The following is a 25,978-nucleotide window of genomic DNA, read 5'->3' as shown; positions in this document are numbered from 1 at the left end:
TCCATTGGGTAGATGATGTAACCATAATAAATTTTGTCTAAATTAGGCTCATAGGGCTTAATTAAGTTGGTTACTTTAGTATTTTATACTTTTTATTTTATAAATTTTATATTATGTCGATGGACAATTTTAAAACGCAAGGTTAAATGGATTTATTCAGAGAAGATTGATTGTGGATAATCATGGCATGATTAATTTCTTATCGCACATTCTTTCTAAAAATAAAATTTTATTGTAGTATGACATGCTTGCAATGGGAATAAGCTATTCTCACAGAAAGCGTTATGTTAGTGTGCATACACGCACTCACACAGACTGAGTAATTCTCAGAAATTGTGGTGGGGGTTGGACTGGAAGACCATCGAAAAGATGCAGTTTGTGTTGGGATTCGTTGGTGTTAGTTTTGAGTGTGGTGACTTTGTTCAAAAACTGTTCGGGAGGTTTGCAATTTATGTTTTATTCTGTATACAGGTATGAGAAACTATTATTAAAGGCCTCTCTGTAAATATTCTTCATGGATCCATTACAAAATTACTAATCCGTCGATATTTTATAAATAAATATTAAAAGTGTTACTTGTTATAATGATAAATTAAATTCAAAATTATAACTAGAATTAATTTCAGATTGGCCAATTCCATATTAATAAGATGATTTGTGAAATTCTGATATGTTCAAGTAGATAAATAATAAGGTTTCTATGAATTTCAAGTATACTAATAATGGGTGTTCTAAGTCAAATGTGTTCATTATTTATTATTTGTTATTTTTTTAAATTTTATATATATATATATAGTTTGTTTCATAATGAATAAATAATGTATAATTATTTATTGTTGTTAATAACATTTTTTGATGGGCTGAGTTACTGTACTTTTTTTTGTAAAACTCGAGAGAGCAATCTTAGGAAGTAAACTTATCAATTAGCATAGTCTTAGTACATTGTTTTGCAAATCCTAACTTTCATTTTATTTTTTATTTTTAAAAGCTCAAAAATTAAATTTTTATTTTTGTAAAAAATTTTAATTTGGTTAGTATAGAAGAAGCTTACAATGATATAAGAGATTTAATAGAAATGAAATACATTAGGAAACAACTCAGACAGTTGACAATTTTTTCAAAACATAGCTTATTGATTTTCATTTTTTATTGTTTGTAAGTTTTTACTATTTTTTGTTCTTTTTTTCTAAAATGGAAAATAAACCCATTTTGTCGTTTAATTTACATGTAAACTTATAAATTTCCAAGAACATTATAGTGCCATATATTTTTTCTAGATTGAGGTGACTTTTATTAAACTGATATATATAAGTGTCTTTTTAATCACAGATTTATACAATGTGCAAGATTCAGATTATATTAAAATAATAATTTATTTATTTAATATATTATTATATTTTTTTGTAATGTGAGTCAAGTGTAGGCTAATGTACAGTAGTGTGTAAGTCAGTTAAATTTGTTCATTACTATTTCGTATTCTGTAGAAAATTAGTTTAAAAAAAATATATAAATATATATATATATTTTATTTTTTTTATTTTCTGTTGTCTATTAATAAATACAGTACCTTATCTTTAAAATTTTCATACATCTCATTTATTGTGTGGATACCTTTTATGGCATGAATTTAACAAATGAAAAAATCCACTTGCTGCTGTGCAATTCAGTAAACAGAGTTTGACTAAATATAAAGTGTGGGCTTATGTCTCTACCCTCATCAAATTTCAGGTAATTTAGGTGATTATTTCAGTGATGGTGGGTGACCATTGTCTCTAGTAATTTTATTATAATAGTTGTTTTTCAGAATGTTCTAGAATCAATGTTTGTTGTATGCAGTCACAGTTTTCAAACTCATTACTTATACAAAAAGTGGCATTAATGCATTATTTGGTTTACTACTACAGAACAATATGTATACAGAATTTTAATTATATAATATGGTTCTGTTTTAAACTTGTCTGTAAAGTAGATTGCAGTAGCTCTAAACAATAAATTCTGATGGTCACAGAGCATCCTAGGTTGTTTCAGTGTTGGGAATTCACCAGGTTGAAAGCACATCTACAAGTTGAACCAGATAAAGCTCAGTGTTGAAATGTTATGTTTTTAAGTTAAATAAGTATTAGTTCCTTTTAAGTTGCCATTAGTTGGTTTAGTAGTTAAATTATTACTTGTGATTATAGTACTGTGTATCAAGTCTGTGTGCTTTTGTTTTGCAAGATTATCATTCATCTTAAAAGTTTTCAGTCATTTTAAATATGAATGAATTTAGTTTATTAAAATATGTTTTACAACAAACTGTAGGGGGGAAAATCGGTATTATTTTGTTTTTATTATAATAAAATATTTTGATAAAAGCTTTTGTGTATTAATAAATAATACAACTTAATTTATTATGATATTTCATTCATATTTATTAAATTGCTTATAGAGTTGATAATTTTTAACTAATTTTTTTAGATGTTAACTGAAGAAAAAGGAAGAACGGATTCTATGGCTGAGGGCTTAGAAGAGGAAAGTAAAAAATCGCTACAGATGGAAGCTGAGCTGGAGAAACAGCTTGCTCAGTTTGACACTGAAAGTCAACAATTGAAAGCCAGTCTTTTGAAAGAAGAAAAGAGGTAATTTTATCATTATCTGTTTTTGGGTCCTGGGTAAGATTTTAAACTAGATTACTTAAGAATCTTATGGTTCTGTAATATTGCTATGGAACATTTCAGGGAGTAGCTTGTTGGAAATTAAATGTTTTGAAGTTAACATTAAGTGTCATAAGATAAAGTCCTGTTTAATAAACTGTTTCTTGTAAATTACCAAACTAAAATAATGCTGGGTTCAGTTTCAGTGCATGCTATGCTACTTTTTTTTTGGTGTCAGTAGTCATAGCAATTGATGCAACTTAAAATCCTGCTTAGTGTTATTATATGACCTTATATTTTCAAACAGTGGGCTAATGGTTTTAATCCTTAGGTGACATATATGAACTGGACTACTGGACCAATTATAACTTCTTCCATGATGGAACATTTTTTATTCTGCATAATAGATTTTTTTATGGTGGATCTAATTACTGCTTTATGATTCCCTGTAAATTTAAGAAAAATAACTTGTGTATGTCTGACATATGTTGATAATGCCTGTTTGTTAATTGCAAAACAGTATAATTTGTAGTTTTCATTGTTATTCACCAGCTGTTGTGTTTTTTGTGAAGTGAAGTGCTAGCGCAGTGTATGATATCATGTTGACCTGCCACCCATGAAGGATCATAGATCATTTAGTGTAATCATACTGTTCACCATCTGAACTGAAGAGAAAGAAAGTTTCTTTCTAGTATTATTTGTTCTAAAAGAGATAGAAATTCTGTAAACTGATTAGAGCATTGCATAATATCACATGTTTATGAAGCTTTTTTATGCTTAAAATGAAATCTTGATGCTTTAAGTATTTTCCATGAATTAAAGAAGATACTCTACATTGAATAGTTTTTACTGTTTTGACATAATTTCTTTAATTGCCAGCATTTTTCTCTCTTATGTAGTGGAAAATTGTCCAGCTCAGAATGTGGTTGAGAGTGATTTTTGTTTTTATTCTGAGAATTAAAACAATATTTCATCTTTATTGTGTCCAAGAAACTACTGATACACATTTGTTTACTTTTTGTATTAGAATGTTGAAATAGTTCTTTTCTGATTTTTCATAAATTTTAGTGGCTTTGTTATCCCTTAGTTGCTTTTCCCTTCAATGTTTCATTTATCTGTTGTTTATTAAGTGCTGATTTTATCTGATAGTACATTTGAAGGAAGAATACTTCATATTAAAAAAAAAAAACTATTGAAATTAACCTATGCCATCCTATGATTAAAAGGAAAATAATATATTAAGGATTGAAAACCAGAACATTGAAGAATAAGTAGAAAACAAAATGGTATTTATTATTCTAATTATCTTGTTATTAATTTTTTGAAAATGGGTTTATCTGGAGATTGATGTGCACAGCTCAACTCTCCAAGTTGTAATGGAGCCATTATTTGTATCCATGCTTGGCATTGGTGTGTGAAGGTTTGCTCATCAACTTCATTATGAAAAAGAAAGATTTTATGGAAGTTATCCAACTGTTACTGGTAAGCATTATCTGATATTGTTGGTAGATTTAATTTAATTTACATTTGAATTTAGCATGGACCAGTTCATCTAGACTGGTTTGAATTAGTGTTTTGAACACTACTAATAACAATCTAGACCGGAAAATAAATTTAGTCATAAAAGTAAATAATTCTTGAGTACTATACACCCAATTAATTATTAAAAGCTAAAGTTTTAAAGCAGCATACACTGAATGGTGAGTGACAATGTATTTTCTAATAATTAATTCCTTTTTTTAAACATTCCTCTGTTATGTTTGGAGCCAGATTAAGCTAGAGTGAGCATAAGCAGATTATAAGTTTTATGTAAAAAAATTTTATTAATAGCTCCTAATCATTTTACATTACACTTGGGAAAAAAAGAAGTTTTTATCTCAGGAAGAAAAATATGTGATTCTGATAATATTTTTTTCTCCTGAATTCAAATATGATATTGGTTTTTCACCATCATGCAAGGTTTTCGAGAGAGGCATTTAAAATTTTGAACATTTTAATACTTTCTGCATTCTTGACTATATAATATTCAAACATTTGACTCACCTAGGTGGTAAGAAATGACAATTTTCTGCTGTATTTTGTACGTGGAGCATCGCTCTTGATGGTCCAAGGTCCAACAATAATTGGCCAGCATATTAGGATTCCATTTGCCTTGATATCTCTTTTCTATAGCTGAAATCTTCTGATGAAAGTGTTCCCCATGCTTATCACTCACTGCGCCAAGTTTTTCCAGGAAGAAATGTAGAAGCAAGTGCAGGAAGTGTACATTTAAGGACATATTACAACCAAAATTTTTATAAGATGTTATAAGATCACTGACAATATCACAGTAATTTTCTGCCTTTCGATTTTCCAAAAAAACTCTTGAGTAACATTTTTGAATGCTTGCCAAGCTGCTTTCTCCAGTGGACTCAATAGTTCCTCAAATTTTTCATTTATTACTGATCGTATTTGTGGACCCACAAATATTCCTTTAATTTTTGCATCACTAATTTTAGGAAACTTCTGTTTTAAGTACTTGAAACCAGGAGTATTGTCCGTGGCCTTGACAAAATTCTTCATTAATCCTAGTTTGATATATAATGAGGTAGATACACATTTTTAGGATTACACAATGGGTCGTGTTTCACATTTTTCTGTTCAGGAATGAGTGATATTTGTGTTTAGGCCATTCTTTTCTAATGAAATGGTTTTTTCTGTCCCTACTATCCCAAAAGCTGTGCTTCTGCACAGCTTTTAAACTTTAGAGAAATTGATGAACAAGCGCCATTCTGTTGGGTTATGTTCATTACAAAGTGTCTCCATAAGAGAAGAAATGTCATTATAAAACACTAAGCCATTTTATTCAGAAAAATAGTCTAAATTCAGAATGACGATTACGATAAGTACATATCTTTGTATTTTATGAAAAAGATTCCATTCTTTTAGCCGGGAAGCAAGCATTTCAGACTGTTTTTTGGATAACTTTAAATCTCGTATGAGATCATTAAGATTTTCTTGAGTCAGCAAATGAGGCTCAGATGAACTGCTTTGTTCAAAAGTTGTATCATCAGAATCTGTTTCTTTTTCTTCTTTACTTCCATTAGATTCTGAGTTCTCTATATCTAATGTCAGATGTTCTGGATGCTTTTACCTAACAATGAACAAAAAACGTTTTAAAATATTTAAAAAAAATTAAAATAATAAAAAACTGTGGGGATGCAGAAATTCCAAATACATATTTGAAAACTGGATAAAAAACTGCATTAAGTACACCTATTGGTACTCGTGAGACAAAAATCATGTTGACCAGTTTTATTTGTCCCAGTTAATGTAAACTAAGAAATTAATGGTTAATCTATACTTTACTCGTGAAAGCCAAGTGCATCTCCATCAGGTAAAATGATGAGATTTCTTCTATGAATGGAATATTATTTTTTAACTTATTTGTAAAATAATTGTTTTTCTTTTTATTTTACAGAGTTAAAGAATTGGAACTAGAGTTAGAAAAAGCAAAAGGAGAGGTTGCTAATCTTGAAAAGCAGTTGGTTGAAGCACATCAGGTAGCAATGTTTCAAGCAAATACCACACTTGGCCCACCAATGGTACATCAACATACCCGACCTCCCCAACCTCCCACTAAACCTGCAATTATTCCTCCGCAAACTTCTCCACGAGTTGCAACACCTACACCAGGTAGCCTATTGATGGATTCATAATTATATAAAGATTTTCTTTTTGTATAGTTAAACCTGCATGTAAACTGTAATAATGTGTCTTTATAAATTAGTCAGAACTTATTGGAATAATGTAAATATTTTTCTCTTCTAACGGTGGTTGCCCGTCACATGATGACTGTTTTCACAAGATAAAATGTGGTGATGCCTGTTTAAAAATTATTTTTATATATATTTTTTCGTGTTTGAAACTCTTAAAACTCTTGTAGGTTTGTGTCTTGATCTATAACTTCATCATGAAAAAGCTTGTTTCAACATTTGGTGTGTCTTTCGCTGTTGTCTTCCTGAGCTTGAAACAAAATTTATCATAAAATCTTCTCTTTCAGGTCAGTCATGAAAAGACCACAATATCTCAAATTAGCACAATGTAAACTAATGTAGCTTTCATGCACGACACATTCATTAATGATATTGGAGGATACTCCTAGCACAGTTTTCTACCACACTTCTTTTTAGCAGTAAATTTAAAGTTTAGGAATTATAGAGTAGCACCTTGCTCAGGGATAAAATAGTTCCAAATTAATATTTATTATTACTTGAACAATTAAAATTACAATTTCAATAATAACTTTACTTGTAAATAAATTAATGATACTATTACTATTACTGGAGTAACTAACATGATATAAGCAATTGGGTCAGAAATATCTGTAATGAATTTGTTGAAATAAGTAAATAAAATATTGTGCACTAAAGAAAAACGTTTGTCTAGAAGGGTTACATCCATCCTATGAACTAACTACTTGAAAAGAAAATTGGCTTACTTCTGTAACATCTTTTTTGTTTATTTCCAATAACCGCAAAAACTACTGAACTAATCATTATAAAATTTAACTGTATCTTTTTTATGACCCCCCAGAATGATTACCACAGTTCAAGTTTATCACACTAAGAAGTTTCATCAGGGTAAGCCATACACATAGGTGGAGTAGGTTCAACTTTCAATATGATATTAATATTTTCATAATGCCTAGATTGGTGAGGTCATAAATAAGAAAGACATTTGGGGCTGTTAGAATTTATGATTGTAGACAGTGTGAATCTATGCCTTTGTGTTCTCAAAGACTTGAAAAACAACGTATATGCTGGGTTCAAAATCAAGTTCAGCTTTCAAGAATACACATGTTCTTAACGTCATCCAGCTGAACCTGTGCGAGTCTGATACTGCCTGGGCCTGCCCAGGCGTGTGTAAATGGCATTTTTTATCAGTTTACTCACCAGAAAAAAAAAATAATATCCTATTTCAAATGACATTATTTGAGCAAAAGAGATACAAGAAGGGAATTTTATGTCTGCTCTTAAAGTACAGGGCTGGGTTTATCATTTGATTTGTATACTCCCTGAATCTGAAAATATTCCCAAATTTGTTGAAGATTTATTTTATCTGAACTCTATCAAATATAAGTCTATCATTGAAAAGTGAACTCATTGAATCATAGCAAAATGTTTTGCAAGATTGTAATGGTCTTATTCAGAGTTTGAATTATAATCTTGATTCGAGATCTATAATGAATTAAACAATCTGAAATTGATTATTCATGCTGACCAGATTCTGGTAAGTAAACCTAGAGGCCGATGTAAAGCCCGTACAGTTGATGAAATAGCTCCATTATTAGTGGATGAAGGCAAAGGTCCTAGAGATATTGTGTTACATGGTCATGATGGTCAGTTGCAATATGTTTCTGGGCTTCATCATTCATATAATCTGTTACAGTACCTTCTGGTGTTAATAAAAGGAGAAGAAGGATATTGTGTCAGTATCAACAATAGAATAATACTAACCAGGCGAAAACAGTATCTTGCAGGCAATTTTATTCCTAGCATTTTATGGTTAGACAACACAATCTGAATTACCCACATTATTACAGGAAATTATTTAATCAATGTAGTGCTGATGTGGTGGTCAAAATGATTTCTCAAAGTGAATTTCATACGCCGTAGTGAGATGAAATTACACGCAGAAGATTATATACATCTGTGAGGTGCAGTTAGTATCGATGTTCTCATCGACGCAGATTTCCTGAAGGTATACGGCTACTGTAAATATTCGTGGTAATGTGGTATGAATAGATAATCATTGGGTTTTATCGTATTGCCCTACACTATCAAGATGTTTTGGTGCTTACATAAACGTTGAGTATGGTCACTCAGTCCAAGCAATTAAATATATCTGCAAGTATGTGAATAAAGGATCTGATCAAGCTTTGTCTTCTGTTCAGAATGAAAAAGATGAGGTGAACAACTTTCTCAATGGTTGTTACATAGGTACATCAGAAGCATTTTGGCAATTTTTCTATTCACAAAAGATATCCAGCTGTTATCTATTTAGTCATACATCTTGAAAATAATCGGTGAGTCTACTTCACTGAAAATAATATTCAATAAGTTATTGGCAATCCATAGAAAACAACCCTGACTGCATTTTTTTAATAGTATTCATCAGTCAATTTTGCTATTGACTTTGCACTTTTAAATTATGAAGTTTCATGATATTATGGTCTAACAATAAATTTTCTAGAAGAAAGCACGGACAGGATCTTGAAGGCCATCCTGGAATCAAAAAGGATACAGCACTTGATAGAGTTTACACTATTCATCCTAATCAAATTAAATATTTTCACCTGACGATATTATTACATCACATTCAAGGCCAGACTTTATTTGAGAGCTTGAAGACCATTAATGGTATCATCATCCTACTTTCAAAGCTGTCTAACATGCACTCAGTCTGTTGGAAAATGATGATTATTGGAAAGGTACTCTTGCTGATTCCGGCATATCACAAACTGCCTCAAAGTTTAGAGATTTATTTGCAATGATTTTAGTTTTCTGTCAACCATCTGAACCTATAATTTTATGGGAAACGTTTCAAACAGATTCTTGAGAAAATGTACAACATCAAGAATGCAATCAATTTAATAACATGGAATTAATGTATTTTGAAGAAATTTTTAATTAGGGTTTGATTGAAATAGTCGTCTGTCTTTCTGAAAAATATTTCACTGAATTTGAAATACATTCACAGATTCAGGATGAACAAACCTCTGATAATCTTTATAATTACTTCTTTAGGCATCCTCATGGTACTAATGAATTAAAAAAATACTGTACAAGTAAATTAGTCGATGACAAGATACTCATTTAATGTGATTAATATTGTGACTGACAATTGAGGTAGTTTTTTTTGTAGCTGCTTCTAGTGGAACTGGGAAACTTTTTAAATCAATTTATTGCTGGCTCAAGTAAGATCTGCAGGGGGTATGGTATTGGCTCTAGCATCAACAGGTATTGCAATGACCCTTCTCAGTGGAAGTAGGACTGCTTACTTGACTTTAAAATTATCATTGAATATATCTTGGGAAGGCCAATCTGTTAGTCCAATTCACAAAAATGGTTCCCTTGGAAAAATCTAGAAACATCGTTCATAATATGGTGTTTGAGTACAATGAGTCAAAGGGTTCACATTGAAGCCATTGATCAAACAGTTTGAGTTCTTGGATCGAATAATAAACTTATGGGTGGCGTAACCTTCATTTTTTCTGGAAATTTTAGATGGACTTATCAGTAATTCCAAAAGGTAACTAAGCTGATATTATAAAAGCATCTTTAAAGTCTTTACAAGCAACTTACAATTGAACTCAAAGACAAAAATGCTTTGCTAATTGAAAAAAATAGAATTTCTGGAATTAAATAACTCTACGTATGCTGATGTGGTAAGAACCAAAACACTCATTCAGATACATACAACTGACATTGTGTTTGATTTAAACACTGATAGTGAAAACGTACAGTATATACACAAACATTCAGATTATTCAATGAAATTATACTACCTATTAAAAGGTAGTCCAATTGAAAAACTTATCTACGATTGTAAAATGTTAAAAAAAATGAAGACGTACTAAGAACTGAAAATCTAGAAGAAAAATTGGGAAAAATTTAGAGGTTATGTTACAAGAAGAAAAAAAAAACAAGATTATAATTAAAACAAATTACAATTTAAAGCAATTACTAGAATTAAAAGTAATATGACTAAAGAATTATTGAGTTTGATATCAATGAGAGGAATGTTAATTATTAAAATAAATGTCAAGTTTTACACATTTTTGATTGTCCGAACAACACACTGCAATACTAGAAGTCTCAGTTGATCTATATGAACATGTGAGCAATAATAAATGTAGGTTATACATAGAACACCCAAGTTACAGAGTGTTCAATGATATCAATCTCATGCCTTGTAATATTTTTTCCTGTTGTAATCACAGCCCCAAAAAGTGTAGAAATCCACCAAAGTGCTTATACTGTGCACAAAATCATCAAGCTAATGATTATGATCGTGCCAAGCAGTCTAATTGTGCAAACTGTATGTTAAAGATTTAAAAAAAAAATCATAACATCACACATAACATGTGATACTCAGCAGTGTGAAAGTTTCAAATCCAAAACTAACAATGTTATTGCAAACACTGGCTATCCAGTGAAATCTACTACTCACGTTACCTAGGCATGGTAAAATCAACAGAAGTAACTGATTATAAAGAAGGTGATGATGGAGATACTCTACAGAATGAATTAAATACAGAAACCAATATTGGAAATCTTGCAGTTGGTAAAACAACATCTAATAGAAACCCTTTAATTACTTAGCAGGTTGTTAATCAATTATTGAAAAGATATGTAAAACTATTTACTAGGAGTAGTACAAAAAATAAACTTTATTTTGATTAGTTACTCTCTGCGATTAGTTATCAAAATTAGATTTGTAATTTAAATTTCTAGACTTAATTTTAATTTACATATTTTTTGTTATGAGTTATAGCGATCTTTACAGTAAATTTTATGACATAAGAATATCTTAGAAATTTGTTAAAACGTTCAACATTTTAATGCTTAGATAAATAACGTACATGGATTAATTGTTTTACTCAAGAATATTCTTAGCTTAAATAAAAACCTAGAAAAATTAGAAATACTAATCAACAGTTTTTCCATCAAACCAGTTAAATTCTTTGTTTTGAAACATAGTATCTTAAATGCCCATCATTCTGTCAACTAAATAATTCTAATTTACATTATAATGAAATCAAAGTAAACCAGGCCAATGGAGCAGTTTTTTATGTAAAAAAAAAATCGCTTATATACAAAACCAAAGCCGAGTCAATAGGTACATTAAAAATCTTACGTGCTATTATTAAAAACAATCAAGAAAAAATAATTAAAATAAGTGCTATTTACAGATGCCAAGATATCAAAAAGCAAGAATTGATTGAACTTTTAAAATCTTTTCTTGATTCAAACAAAAATTATTGTAATCATGCTGTTATTGGAAATTTCGATGCAGACATTTTAAAATTAGACACTGGTACAGAAAATTATACACAACTACCTAGCAAGAGAATATCTTCTAACCATTGGTTCCAGATCTTGTATAGACAATATATTTTTAAAAACAAAAAATACTGAATATCAGTCTTATATATTGAATTACAATCTTACAGAATGTTAATCCATCTTGATTATGAATCTCAAGTCTCTAGAGCAACACAATATTATTACTTTGTTGATTATAATAAATTAATGTCATTCTTTTGTCTGGAAAATTGGGACAACTAGCACAAAACAGATCCTTATTGGCTTTAGACTCTTTAACAAACAAACAGAATTGTAAAACAAGCAAAAAAAGATAAGCTAGAATACCTTGGATAACTAAAGGTTTAATAAAGTTTTGTAAAATTAAAAATCTGTACAGAAAATGGCAAGAAAATATTACTAACTTAAACTTGAAAAATGCATGTAGGCAATATGCAAACAAACTGAATATTTTAGTAAACAAGGCCAAAGAGTTGTGCGATCAAAACTAGCTTCCATTCTGCAAGTGACAGTAATAAAAAAATAATATAGATCTATGTGAATAATAAAATAGGTAAGAAAAAAATTTTATAAATAATATAGTGATTGAGAGCAGTACTATTGAATCAGCTGGAAATTGCAAATCAGTTTAATAATAAATTCTTTAGCAAAATCATAGTAAAGTTAGCAGAAAAGTTACAAAATCAGATAAGCAGCAATACATTGATAATATTTAAACAGTCTCTGACTCAAATCTTTTTGAATCTAACAGACAGAAATGAAATATACAACATAATAAAAAAAGGGGGGGTCGATGGAATACATACAGATATTTAAAAAAAAAAATAAATAAATTAATTAATTAATATGTATAACAATATCACATATAATGAATCTTTGCTATATAAATAAATCAATGCCATCACTCCTATGCAATTCAAAACAGCGGAATTAATTCCCATCAGAAAAGAAAAGTGATATCTCAAATTATCATCTTATTGCACTGGTTTCAAATTTATCTAAAGTTTCTGAAAAAGTACTTTTTATCAGATAATAAATAGAATTCTTTGTGAAACGTAATGTAATATCATTAAGCCTATTATGGTTTGAAAAAAGGTGTAGGTACTAACGAAGATTTGGCAAATTTAACAGAAAAAAATCTGTAATAGTTAAATTTGTTAGTGTTCCAATCATTTCTGCTTTCATTGATCTTACCAAAACCTTTAACATGATCAGTCATAAAAGTTTGCTAAAGAAACTATACAAATATGTAGTAAGAGATATAGCACACAAATTATTGCTAAGTGACAGTGCAAAACTGTAAAAAATAAAACAAAAAGTGATATAAAAAATGTAAACATAGGTGTTCTTCAGAGCAATACTAGGGCCACTTCTGTTTCTGATATTGATGAATGACATCTTCAAAATTTTACCTAAGTATGTAGTTTCGCTTATGTTGATGATACATTAGCATTAAGCTCAGAAAAAACCTGGCAAGAGACTTTTGGGAAAGTTAATACGTATGTTGCTCTTGTAAATGAATGGTTAATTGAAAACCAATTAACAATAAATATTGAATAGGCAGTCTTTAGACTGTAGTCAAACTATTCTACAAGTTACACAAATGTTTCTGTAAAAATTCAAGATCATGAAATAAAAGGAGGTTAGTATACCAAGCATTTAGGAATAATTATAGATTCACATTTAAAATGGAATGAACATATAGAAAACTTAACCAAAAAGACAAAATACTTGCTGTTTATTTTTGCAAAGCTTTCAAGGCTTTTGAACTCAAAAGATGCTGCTTTCCTTATACTACAGACTGTTTAAAAGTAGCTATGGTATAATAGCTTGGGGATCAGCGTATGATGATGCATTAAACTTACTATCAAACTTCAAAACAAAATTTTGAAAAAAATAACAGATAATGGAAGAAATACTGTTAAAGAACCTCTGTCAATAAAACAAATCTATATTATATTTATGTTAAGCATTCACTATGAAAAATTAAAAAATAAATTTCTGACATCAAATAGCACTATTAGAAACAAATCTCCGAACTTGCCAATTATTAGATTGAACATTAGGAAAAAATCATGTATATGTTGCTTGCTATATTAGATTTCAATAGACTGTCCAGTACGTACAAAGCATTATCAGTCAAATCCACATTAGTGAGAAATAAAATAAAAAATTTGGTTTTAATGCAATAAATCGAAAATGATATATTTTAAGTAAATAATAAAAAAAGAAAAGTTCTTAGTAGTTAGAAGTTAGTAAATAATTTTTTTAAATTTTGTTTTATATATAAAAAAGACAAAAGTATAAAAACCGTTTACCACCAAGAGTATAGAATTCAATAATGCTTCTTACTTTATGCTTCTTTTTTTAATAGCGGTTTTGAGGTTTTCTCATCATCATCATTTTTTTTTCAAATCGCACATTAAATTCAAACATTAAAATTATAATATATTAAAAGATATATAAAATTAAAAATTTTTTATCATGTGGCTAGCCACACATATAATACTGCACTCAATTAAGTAATTAAGTTGAGGAAAAACCTTGAAACCTCTATTAAAAAAATAATAAGCGTAAGTAAGATAAGAAGCATTATTTTATTCTGTATTTCTTGGTTTAAACGATTTTTATACTTTTGTCTTTGAGATATTAGTACAGAGGGAAATATGGACAAACACAATAACAAAAGAATTGTTTTTTTTAAGTTAATATATACATATATATATATGTATGTTTTTTTAGTTTTTTTGTTTTTTTTTTTGTACAATATTGTATGGTTTGTAAATTTTATATCCAGATCTGCGCACAGGGTCTAACCCTCAGCAGAACTGATTCACTCTATTTACGGAGGTGTACCATGTTACATTTGAGTACCTGAATAAATTGAATGGAATATTTGGAAAAATATCGAAAAACTCAGTTTACACACAAACTTGTGAGCTCATCTTGGGGGAAGTGACCCTGAATTTCTGATGGCATTATTGAAAATTTGTGGTGGAACTATTGAAAATGATTCACTCTATTTATGGAGGTGTACCATGTTACATTTGAGTACCTGAATAAATTGACTGGAATATTTGGAAAAATATCGAAAAACTCAGTTTACACACAAACTTGTGAGCTCATCTTGGGGGAAGTGACCCTGAATTTCTGATGGCATTATTGAAAATTTGTGGTGGAACTATTGAAAATGATAACGGTTATATAACTGTCAATCAAAAGATAGGTAAGATTGTTAGTAATTGATTTGATTTCTGAAGTTTTTTCTTGATATTTCAGATTTATTGAATAATTTGTATTTTTTGTTGTGTGAAAAATCCATAATTTCACGAGGAATATAACGGCAGAAGAAATAAATATCATTCTTGAAAAATTAGACAGTAATTTCCGTGAATATCTGTCTATTGATACAGTTTTAATCACCGATGGTGTAGTTCATTATCTGAATGAGTTTCTTAATACTCTCAATCCATCAGGATTTCCACCTCATACGCTGAATTAAAAGTTAGTTCTCCAATCATGTTATGTAACCTTCAACCTCCCAGTTAGTGTAATTGTACCAGACTACAGATCAGAGTTGTGCATAACAGTATCATTGAAGCTGTAATTTTTACTAGGCTAGTGACAAGAGAGATTGCATTTATTTTTTGAATCCTTATGATCCCTACAGATCTACCATTTCACTTTAAATGTTTACAATTCCCTGTCAGGGTTTCTTTTGCCATTACTTTTAACAAGTCGCAAGGTCAAACTTTCAATCACGTTTAAGTGGATCAACATTTAGAGTGTTTCTCCCATGGCTAATTAAATTTAGAATTTTCCAGAAATGGAAATTCAAACAACCAGATAATCTTGATACCAACAGGCAATAAAATAAGAATATAATTTTCCCAGATTTTTTATAGTTCTCTCAGTGATCAGTTTTATGTAATTCTATTTTATTGAAAAGTTACAGTCTGTTTTATCCAGTAAGTTGTGATTAGTGATAACTCGGAGACCAATAGCCCACACCTAGTTAATAAAAATCTGTTTTTAATTTTTAAAATTCTGTATGCATATAGCATGGGCGAAGCCGCGAAAGGGATGCTGGTGTACCAAATAATTCAATATTACCTTCTTTTTTATTTTAATTTGGTATAAAGTTTTCAGTTTATCTGAAGAAAACTTGTTAAAATTATAGCATATTATGTAGAAAAATTACTTTTTCACCTGTTTTCTGGTTATGGAATTTTAATTTTCCGTATTTTAATTTTTATATCATGTAAAAATAATTATTGGTGTGTAGCTGTATTAATGAAGAGAGTTTTACCTGTTAAATAACAGAAAGTGTTATTTGAAAATTTTCTGATTGTTGGTTTCAATATGATGGCCATTTTAACAAAAATTACTATTTCAGCTTTTGGTAAAAATAGGTAATTCATTGGTAGGTAAATCATGCATTGCGTACAGTCTTTACCAAGTGTAATACAGTCTTTACCAAGTAATGCATATGCAGTAAACATTATAATAATTTAAACTCATTTTACTCATTAGTTATTAAATATATATAAAACATAAGCAATAATAAACATAAGCACAAAATTATGGTTAAAAACTAAATAGAACTGTAACAACACTTCGGTCCAGGATAAGAACATAAACTTCATCTCCTTATAACTTGATTGTTCTGCAACATCTGGAATGTCTGAGGGAGTAACATGTTGGAGATCAAATCACATGAAGTAGGTAAAATACCAACAGCAAAAAGCACATTTTATAAACTGGTTCCTGTATATCACTTACATAAATGGCACTGGGTGTATTTTCACTGCATACTGTAGGTATTTATTAGTGGCTAATTCTGATAGTACTCTATCAATAAAAAAATAAATGATAATCATAGCGCTAGCACTGTTAAATTTTTGTCTAGGGACTGATGTAAAATTTGTATAGATTAGTTGACTGATCACTCAAAAAGCAAGCATGATCATCTGTTGACTAGATCAACAGTTGCAATTGGATGGTTATACAAGAAGCACCAACCTATAAAAATGTAAATTTTGAATTTGCTCAATCAACCTCTTTGAAAGAATGTCGATATCCAAACCTTAGTCAGACTGTGTTGCTACCTGTTTGAAGTTCAACAAGTAATATAATGTGTTAAGATGCAATGAGTGTTCCGAATGCAATGCCTACACCAGATCATCAGTCTCACTTCATGATCACATCCAAAATGAAGATATCTACCATTGCTGTGAACAACAGCCAACAATCGAGGAACATATTCAAAAACGAAGACTGCAGTGGTTTGACTACGTCTGCAGAATGAGTGGAAACCGACTACCATACAAACTCCTCTGGCATGAACGACCTGTTCATTGGAGGAGAGTCCAATGAACAGCTCCAAAGAAAATGTGGATCAAGTAGGTCGATGATGATATAAAAAAACTGCAGGCCAAACCTTAATGAGGCCAGGTCACCAACCATGGATCGTCATACATGGAAGCTTCTTGTTAAAGAATCAGACAACCATTGGCACCCACAGCAGCATAGTCAATCCAATCCAAACGCCAGCTAGGGATCAAAAAAAAAAGAAAAGTAATATAATAAAAAATTAAACCTGCTTCTCTTATGATAAAATTTTCTTATTTTACATTCAGGCAATGAAAATGAAAGGAAGTACAATTTTTATTGCTTTACGTGGTAATTTTTTTGAAACTTCAAATAGAGTCTCCTTGCATGGTTTTGCTGGGACAGATAATTTTTTATTTGTGTGGTTTAGATGGATTAAAGCTAATAAAGTTGAAAAAAAATTCATTACAAACTACATTTTTTTTTTAATTTTGACTAAGTGTTTGCTTCTAGGTAATAAATAAGATTTAGTAGCCAGAAGGGCACCAGATAGGTCAACATGTATGAAATTATGTGTAATTGTTATTATTCAAAATTTAAGATGATTAAAACAATTTTCAGCTTGTGTTTTAATTTAAATTCAAGAAATTAACGTAAAAGAATTTTTTTCTGCAATTTATTCAGTCAAAAATATGAGTTACTTTATGTAAATATTAAAAAAATTTCATTCACCTGTAATATTAGTTAGAACTAATTGAAAAACTAATTTTAATGAATAGAAATAGTACTTAATTAAATCATGAAAACATAGGTATTAGTTGTTTACAGAACAGCTGACTATATTTAAGTAAAAATATTATAAAAATTATATAATAAAAACATGTTTAAATACAGGATTGAAAAAGAGAGAAATTACATTTTGACTGCTAACCAAAATAAAATTAATTTTATTAAACATATCTTCACTGATGAAATATAAAATTATTGAGAAAATGAACCATCAGAACAGAAGTTGTTAATGGTTTACATACTAATTATATATCTGAACTATTTTTCAACATGTCATCAAACAAGTAATTATTCACACATTGTAATTTTAAAAAAATTAAAAAGAAAGTTACTTAGCAATTACACTGATAGACAAAAAAAAATTTTTTACTGTTTCTCTAAGTGTGATACCATTTCTTGAATTTCTTTTCTGCGTACATTACAGATCAGTAAATACAATATTTCCATCGCCCTTAGTTTTAAATAAATTACACTTCAAAAATAATTAAGGGAAAATATAGTTAAAATCTGTAAAATTTATAATTTTGCATGGCCATACCTGTGTTAGAATGATTTCGCTGATTCATTTCTTATATAAATAGCCTCAGGCACATCCTGAATTAATGTCCAACAGTAATCGGCTAGCAAGTTAGTATTCCATTTCCCTTTATAACGGCTTTCCATCTTGGTGGAAACATTCACCATGTTTGTCATGTCTCTGAGGTTGTCTGGGAAAAAATTCAGATGTGAGTGGAGGAAATGTATTTTCAAAGACATGCTCTGTATGAAGTAAGAAGTTGATTAACAATATCATGGTAGTTGTTGGATTTTTGTTTACCGAGAAAAAAAAAGTTTTGCAGATGTCTTTAAATGAAACCCAAGCTGCACTTTCTATATTATTTAACATTGAGTTAAATACATCATCTTTGATCAACTCTCTTATTTGAGGACCAACAAATATTCCTTCTCTAATTTTTCGTTCACTTGCACACGGAAATTTCTGCCTGACGTACAAAAATCCGGGACTATCCTTCTTCATTGGTTTTACAAAATTTTTCATTAGTCCTAGCTAGATATGGAAAGGGATAAAAATATATTTTTGGGTTCAACTAAGGGTTCATGAATAATATTTTTCCCATTTGGAGTTAAGTTGTCTCGTTTCTTCCACTCTTTGGTAACATAATGTTTATCCCTAGCTCGGCTGTCCCATTCGCAAAGAAAACACATATACTTAGTATAGCCTAACTGCATGCCTAACAAAATAGCTATAACTTTCAAATAACCACATATGTTACAGCTATGTTTTTATAAATTATTTTTCCAAGAACGTCTTTCATCACATTGTACGACTCTCAAATTAATACCATAAGTGACTAGTATCGAAGGATATTTATTGCTGTTGTGTAGAGGTGTGTTTAAACTACACTTGGATGAATCTATGAAAAAGCGCCAGTCCTCAGGTTTATGAACTTATCCGAAGTGCAACATAAGCTCATAAACATTTCTGCAATAAACCAAATTATTTTCATCAATAAAGTACTGAGAAAGTTCTTTTTGTCAGCTTCGAAAGCCCAAAATTTTTGTATTTTGTTTTAAGTAAATTCCAACCTTCCAGTCTTGATCCTAACAATTCAGCCTGATTTTTTGATAAATTTAAATCCCTAACCAAGTCATTTAATTCACCTTGTGATATAAGATGTGGCTTATTGGAAGATAATTCAAAATCAAAATCATTGTTGTCTTCTTCAGTACTGCCAGATTCTTCATTACTGCTTTTGAAACATACATTCACAGGTGGCTCAGGAACTGAAATAATTTCACTGTGAGGTACAGGTCTGATTGCAGATTGCAATGAAAGATATTTTACAGTATGTTAAGATTTTTTTTAGAAATTCCAGAGATACTTGTTAAACAAAAGTAACATGATCCTTTGGTTCAAGCCAAACTATAGGTACACCAAATGGCAAAGCCTTCTGTGTACCTTTCAGCCATCCTCTTAAATATACAGAACAATTAGTGCATACTATATGAGGAGCCCACGTTTTACCAATCCTGATCACCAATTTTACACTGAAAGTACAAATGATATGCTTCTTTTAATTAAAGGTGTAATTGTTTTTCTATTTGATTTTACGGTAAACTTGCCACATACATAACAAAAGGCATTCACATCATTTACACAATTTCAAGGCATTATGACACTGCACTGTTAACAGAAAGACAGCGGATTGCTGTCTTTCTGTTAACAGTAAGCACTGGATTAGTGCTTACAACACAACTGTATTTTCAGCTGTATGTTTTTACCTGCACAGACATGATTAATATTTTCCATGAACGCTCACTGTTTAGTATTAGATATGATGTCATAATATGTGAGTATGATATGATTTAATTCTTTGTCTAGTATTGTTTATTTATAGCTTACTAATTATGTTAACAAAGTTAAACAATAAAAAATGAGCTAACAAAATATAATATAGGAGCTTAAAATGCTAACTGTACATTGAAAAATTAAAAACAATCCTTTAATTAAAATTAAAAATTTTTTCAAAAATGGTGGGTTATAAAAAGATTCTGAGTTCATATTCGTTTTCAGCATCAAAAACAGATTAAAATCATGTATCGTCTGTTAGAAAACAAAAATTTTGTTTGTCAGTGCTACCAATCTAAGTATATCATCATTTCATAATAATTTGGTGATTAGTAACATATCTTTAATGTATAATTTTCTGAGGTGTGGTTATTAAGTGTTACCATTTTCAGTATTTTCTATAATAACTTTTTCCATTAATTTTTTTTTAATATATTGAAAAAAATCAAATATGTATTTATTTTTGAATAGTGGGGTTTAAATAAATATTATTATAATGTTACATTATAATAGTTGTGAAAAAATCAGATTGTGTTTGTGTTTCTATACTATTATATAAAGGGGAAGAGGGTTTTTGTTTGTTCGGGATAAACAAAAATACTACCTGATCTGTTGCAACCAAATTTTTACCCACGTTTCTTGGCATAACTGAGAAGGTTTTTAGATATATATAATCTCAAAAAAATAAGTATATACATATGTCATAGTGGAGATTTGCCGGTTGAAGCATGAACTTTAATGAATTGTGAGTGTCTATCACTGTGTTAACTGGATCTGAACTGAATGATTATAAATACCTTAAAATCAATTTCTAGATTTTTTGAAATTCCAAGTTTCAAGGATTAAATGGATTTTTGTATTTTTTTTTAAACACTTATTTTTTATTTTCTCAGTAACAAATGAAGAATTCAACCTGATTTTTGGTGAATGTAATCTTCACATCACTAAACCAATTATTAGATTTATTAAATTCGACCTTGAAGAAGGATGAAGAAATGCAAAAAAAAATTTAACAATGATTATAACTTTTCCCAGTCCTGCGTATAATAAATGAGATATTCTGTAGATTTGGGCTTGCAAATACTCTTCAGCTAAATATTTAAAAACTACTTTTGAGTTTTTTCAATTCCAATTTTTTTAGCAGGTGCGAAGGTATACAGTGCTGTTGCTAAACCAACACAGTCACTACCACTGTTACTGTAAGTGTGACTGGCTGCACCTGCCTCCGGTTACGTGACTAAAAAACATAAAATAAAAAGATTGACTGCTACAGGAAACACAAGTAATTATATAGCGCGGTGAAGCTGTGACAGGGAGCTAGTAAGTAGTGAAATTACAATCTTAAGTAAGAGTGATATTTTGAAAATATAATAGTTATGATGATGACGACAGTGGAAATTGATTGATTGCTGATGCTTTTAAATTTAATTTGCTTAACCTATTTGAATCATATGATGCCCAGAGATTGTCGCGCGATTTTTTGGCACATAAGTCATATGACGACCTCAGGTTGCAATGGTGCAGTGCTCCATATATATGCATAGATGACATTGTAGTAATGTATTCTAAAGTGAAGTGTTGACATGTACTTTTCGTAAATCCCCTTTTTAGCCTCATTCACTGCTTCTTATTGAAATAAAATAATCTCTTTGATTGTATTTTTTTGATGACCTCAGTAGTCATTATGGTGGAGAAAGGGTTTTGTGGTGATGAGGAAGAATTGACAAAGCGTTTAGAAAGCGTTCTAAACAATGATAATGAATGTAGTAATTTTTCTGATGATGAATCAAAGTCTGAAGAAAGTTGTAGTGATAGTTCTAATGAACCTAGTGAGGAAAGCGATAGTAATAATAATGATGACACACCAGGCCCTTCTAAGCGCATATGTACTGTGATGCAGAAAAAACAAAGCGATTGGAATTGGACAAAAACTTAAAATAACCCAATTATATATTCTTTTACCGAACATAGTGGCATTTGTGAAGGTATATTGAATAAGTTTAAATCAGATCCATCTTCAGAACTTCAAATTTTTTTCGGAATACATGGAACTTTTGGTTGATAAGATTTGTGATGAAATTAATGCATATGTTACGAAGCAAATGAACAATCCCATTAGGAAAAAGTTGAAAGATGACAATAAATGATTTCAAACTACTGCAGATGAAATTAGGGCTTATTTTGCTTTAGTAATTTTGATGTCGCAGGTGTGAAAATCGCATATCCAATTGTATTGGAGTAAAAATAGATGCATTGACACACCCATATTTGATCATGTCATACAACCCATATTTGTTTTGAGGTGCACCACACTCAACAAACATACTAAGACATCATTGGAGGTGAGTTTATTGTTTCAGTAATATGCATACAAATTTTCAGTGAAAAATCTTGATTGGTTGATTTATTACTGTGTTCCCCAACATACTGTCAGCGGATTTAAATAGGATTTCTAAGTCAGCTGTGTAGGCATTTAAATATGACATCATTGGATTAATAATAACAAAATCCGCATTATAAAGTTTGTCTTATATATTGAAATAAATATGAAAAAGACAGTAGCAAAATGCGTGATAACATAAATTATAACATTAATAAACTTATTTTAGAATGCGATGACAAATGACATTAACAAAATTTATGATTGCAAAAAACTAAATGAAGAATTTATTTGCTATTGGTTTGGATAAAACAGCACAGTATCCCTGTAGTTATGAAAAAAATCAGATTTGTCAGAAAACTATATGAATCTTAAAAAAGCGTGAATTTTTTTAAGAAAAATAATGAATCTAATAACAAAAAGTTACAGAACTTTTAATAGTCTTTCATACCTTACCAGATTACAGGTGACATCCCAATACATAGTTAAATAGATTTGCTACTGTACCCTTTTACTTAAAGAATTTTTAATGAGATAGTAAGAACTAAATTGAATCTAAATAAATGGATTTGAAGGTATAAATCAGCTAAGAAAAAACAACATATTTTTGTTTTTGGCAATACACGAGTAGGTTGTCGCAAACATTCTGATATATAGATATAAACAACATCATCATTTTAGCTTTAATTCACAATATTTACAGTCAAACTATTTTTAACTTAATATTAAATTCTATTTATAATCTGGTGGTCTGTCAATGTTTCTTCCTTATTAGAAATCATGTCAGAATTTACTACCAGGATGAGGTAATGTAATATTGTATAGTGTTTGAACACAAACTACTGTTTTGGGTTTCATATAGATGATATTTCATTTATCTTTGATCCATCTATACAAACCAACATAGAATTAATAAAACTTGTATTTTAAATATTTATGTTTTACTGTTGAAACGAGTAAAAGTAAAACAGTTTTTTAGACATTAACATAAGTATAAATAATAGTAGTGAAATTTATATTTATTTTAAACCTTTAACACTAAAACTACAGTAAATAATAATTTTCGCTGTTCGTTAATGCATAAAATTAATATTTATTCTAAATGGTACACAGAGCTGTCACAATTACTCTAGAAATAAACAAAAATTAATTAAAAACAATGAATTCATATGAAAAATAGCCATTTAAAATGCTTATAATATTAATTTTATAATATAATGTGTAAGAAATATATTAGGCTTCACATAAAGTCAATAACTCATTTTTAATTCGCAATAGAATGTTTTGTAAATTTTTTTTATTCTAACATCCTTATGATAACTGGAAAAATAGAAAAAAACCTTTCAATAAAAATAATCTAATAATCGCATAAGAATCACATAAATAGAAAAACTATAATAAAACAAACTATAAATATTTATGGTTAATGCGGTATTTAGAAATCACATGTGACCAATGCAACAGTCTGTATACAAAAAATAAACAGATCTAAAATTATGTTAGTAAACTAAGGGTGCATTTTAAAATGGCAAATATAAATTATTTTTTGCAGCAGAGCAGTTAAAAAACATACTTCATCATTATAGAAAATATCTTTAAATTTTAGAAATTAATAATAATAATAGCTACAAATTAGAACATTTAAAAAAAAATTATACATTTAAAATATAACTATAAGTTAATTAACCACCAAATTATATTGATAATAATGATTTTTGTTTAAATTTCTTAGTGTGATAAAATGTCTGGTATAGACTATATTTATGTTGTATTTTTAACGAAAATTAGAAAATGTTTTGCTAATTCTCTGATTATTATGAAATTAGCTATAAACATTTTAGGTAGACATTAGGTAGGTAAACCATTTACTTTTTCTGTTTGGATAGTTTGTTATTTTTAATTTATAATTCAAATTAAATGATTCATGAGAAAAATTAGAAAAACTGTTTATAATTTCTAAAAAAAAAAATTAAGTAAACTACATGCATTATAAACAATTTTTTTGACACTGTAATAAGTTAAATATATAAACTTTCCCTGTAAAACATCATACCTGGCATCTTTGTTTGAAATTAATATAATTAGAACAAGGTCAGTGCACATCACTGCACTGCAGTTTGTCACAGGAGATAGATGCCAGTTGAGGTTGACTTGCGTAGTATTTCAGTAGTGCAAAGTTAAATTTACTACTGCTAAAAATAATTTTTGTCCGGTTCAAAAATTGATTTTTATGAAATGCTATATCGCTTCACTCTGCTCTGTGTTGTCAGGTAAACCGCTTAATAGCGGTTGGGTAGAAGATCAGGTTCAAGCACAAGCTATGATGAGCAGTGTTGCAAAGGTGGTTCAGCCTACTGCAACGGTTTCTAGTGTTCCTGTTTGCGGCCCTAGTAAGTATGCGATATAATTTAATTAGTTACATTTGGAGCTGTTTTTGGTCATCTTTTTTTCTTTCATTTTATTATATGTGAAGTAGGTTTACTACTTAATTACTACCTTCAGAAGAAAATTAAGTTTTGTGTTAATAGTCACCGACGTTTTTGTTGAAATGTTTATCATTTATTTTTCTATTTTTCACAAAATTAAATTTTAAGAATTTTGATAAAATTTGTCATATCTGTTATAGTGGAATTTTTTTCTCTTTTGAAAGTGAATTAGTGACATCGCTGATCTTTATCAAACTCCATTTTCTACAGTGTGTAGAAAATAGAGTGAAAAAGGAAGAGATTTTACTATTCTTTTAGAACATTGAAAACAGTTTTGAACAACATAAGTTAAAGTAATAAATAACGCAATTTTGTTCGTTTAAAGTAAAGTTGAAATCTAAATTTTTTTTTGTTTTGTTTTTAATTTATCTTATTTAACACTTACAAGTTATTTATTTAATTAATCTATGAAGTATTTTGGTAGCATTAAAATACTGATAAAACCCAGATTTTTAATTTTGCTGCCAAACTTGTACACATAATATTTTTCACTTTTTAAAGAAGTTGATACGTATCAAATTGGATCAGTCATTTATCTTTTGAATCATGTATTGAGTGCTCAGTTTAATTCTTAAGTTTTTATGTTTTATAGAATTACTTTTATAATTTTTTCCTAATTGTTGATTAAAATATTGGTTAAAGACCACGCAATATATGCACACACACACACACACACACACACACACACCTTTCTTCATTTTCTACTCTTATAACTGCTACCTGATTCTTATACAGATTTTAAGTAAATAACCTTTCTCTACTTGTCTTTTTAAAAAAAATTAAACATTTTATTTCATTGTTTATTATTAGGTGTTTTATCCAGATCTGTAAATGCCAAGTAGGTAACTTTATTCTTTTTAAGCTTTTCTTAAAAAAATATTCTGACACCCAGAATGCCCTTTCTTATACCTATGTTTTTT

The 25,978-nt window shown here is 29.3% G+C and overlaps 1 protein-coding gene across 6 annotated transcripts in view; it reads left to right on the top strand.

Moving 5' to 3' along the window:
• Naus (cortactin binding protein N-terminal like nausicaa) overlaps positions 1–25,978 on the top strand; it is a 112,583-nt gene that overhangs the window by 28,031 nt on the left and 58,574 nt on the right. For all 6 annotated transcript variants that reach the window (XR_012756052.1, XR_012756054.1, XR_012756055.1 and 3 more), the window contains exons 6-8: positions 2,458–2,618; positions 6,094–6,308; positions 24,843–24,962. Coding sequence is in view for 2 of the 6 variants with exons in the window: in XM_075362576.1 (XP_075218691.1) it covers positions 2,458–2,618; positions 6,094–6,308; positions 24,843–24,962 (496 nt within the window). In the remaining 4 variants the exon portion in view is untranslated. The remainder of the gene's footprint in view (positions 1–2,457; positions 2,619–6,093; positions 6,309–24,842; positions 24,963–25,978) is intronic.

Source organism: Lycorma delicatula, chromosome 4, assembly GCF_047948215.1.
Source record: "Lycorma delicatula isolate Av1 chromosome 4, ASM4794821v1, whole genome shotgun sequence".
Classification (NCBI taxonomy): domain Eukaryota; kingdom Metazoa; phylum Arthropoda; class Insecta; order Hemiptera; family Fulgoridae; genus Lycorma; species Lycorma delicatula.
The sequence above is the reverse complement of the archived record's forward strand: the minus strand, read 5'-3'. Positions and strand labels throughout refer to the sequence as shown.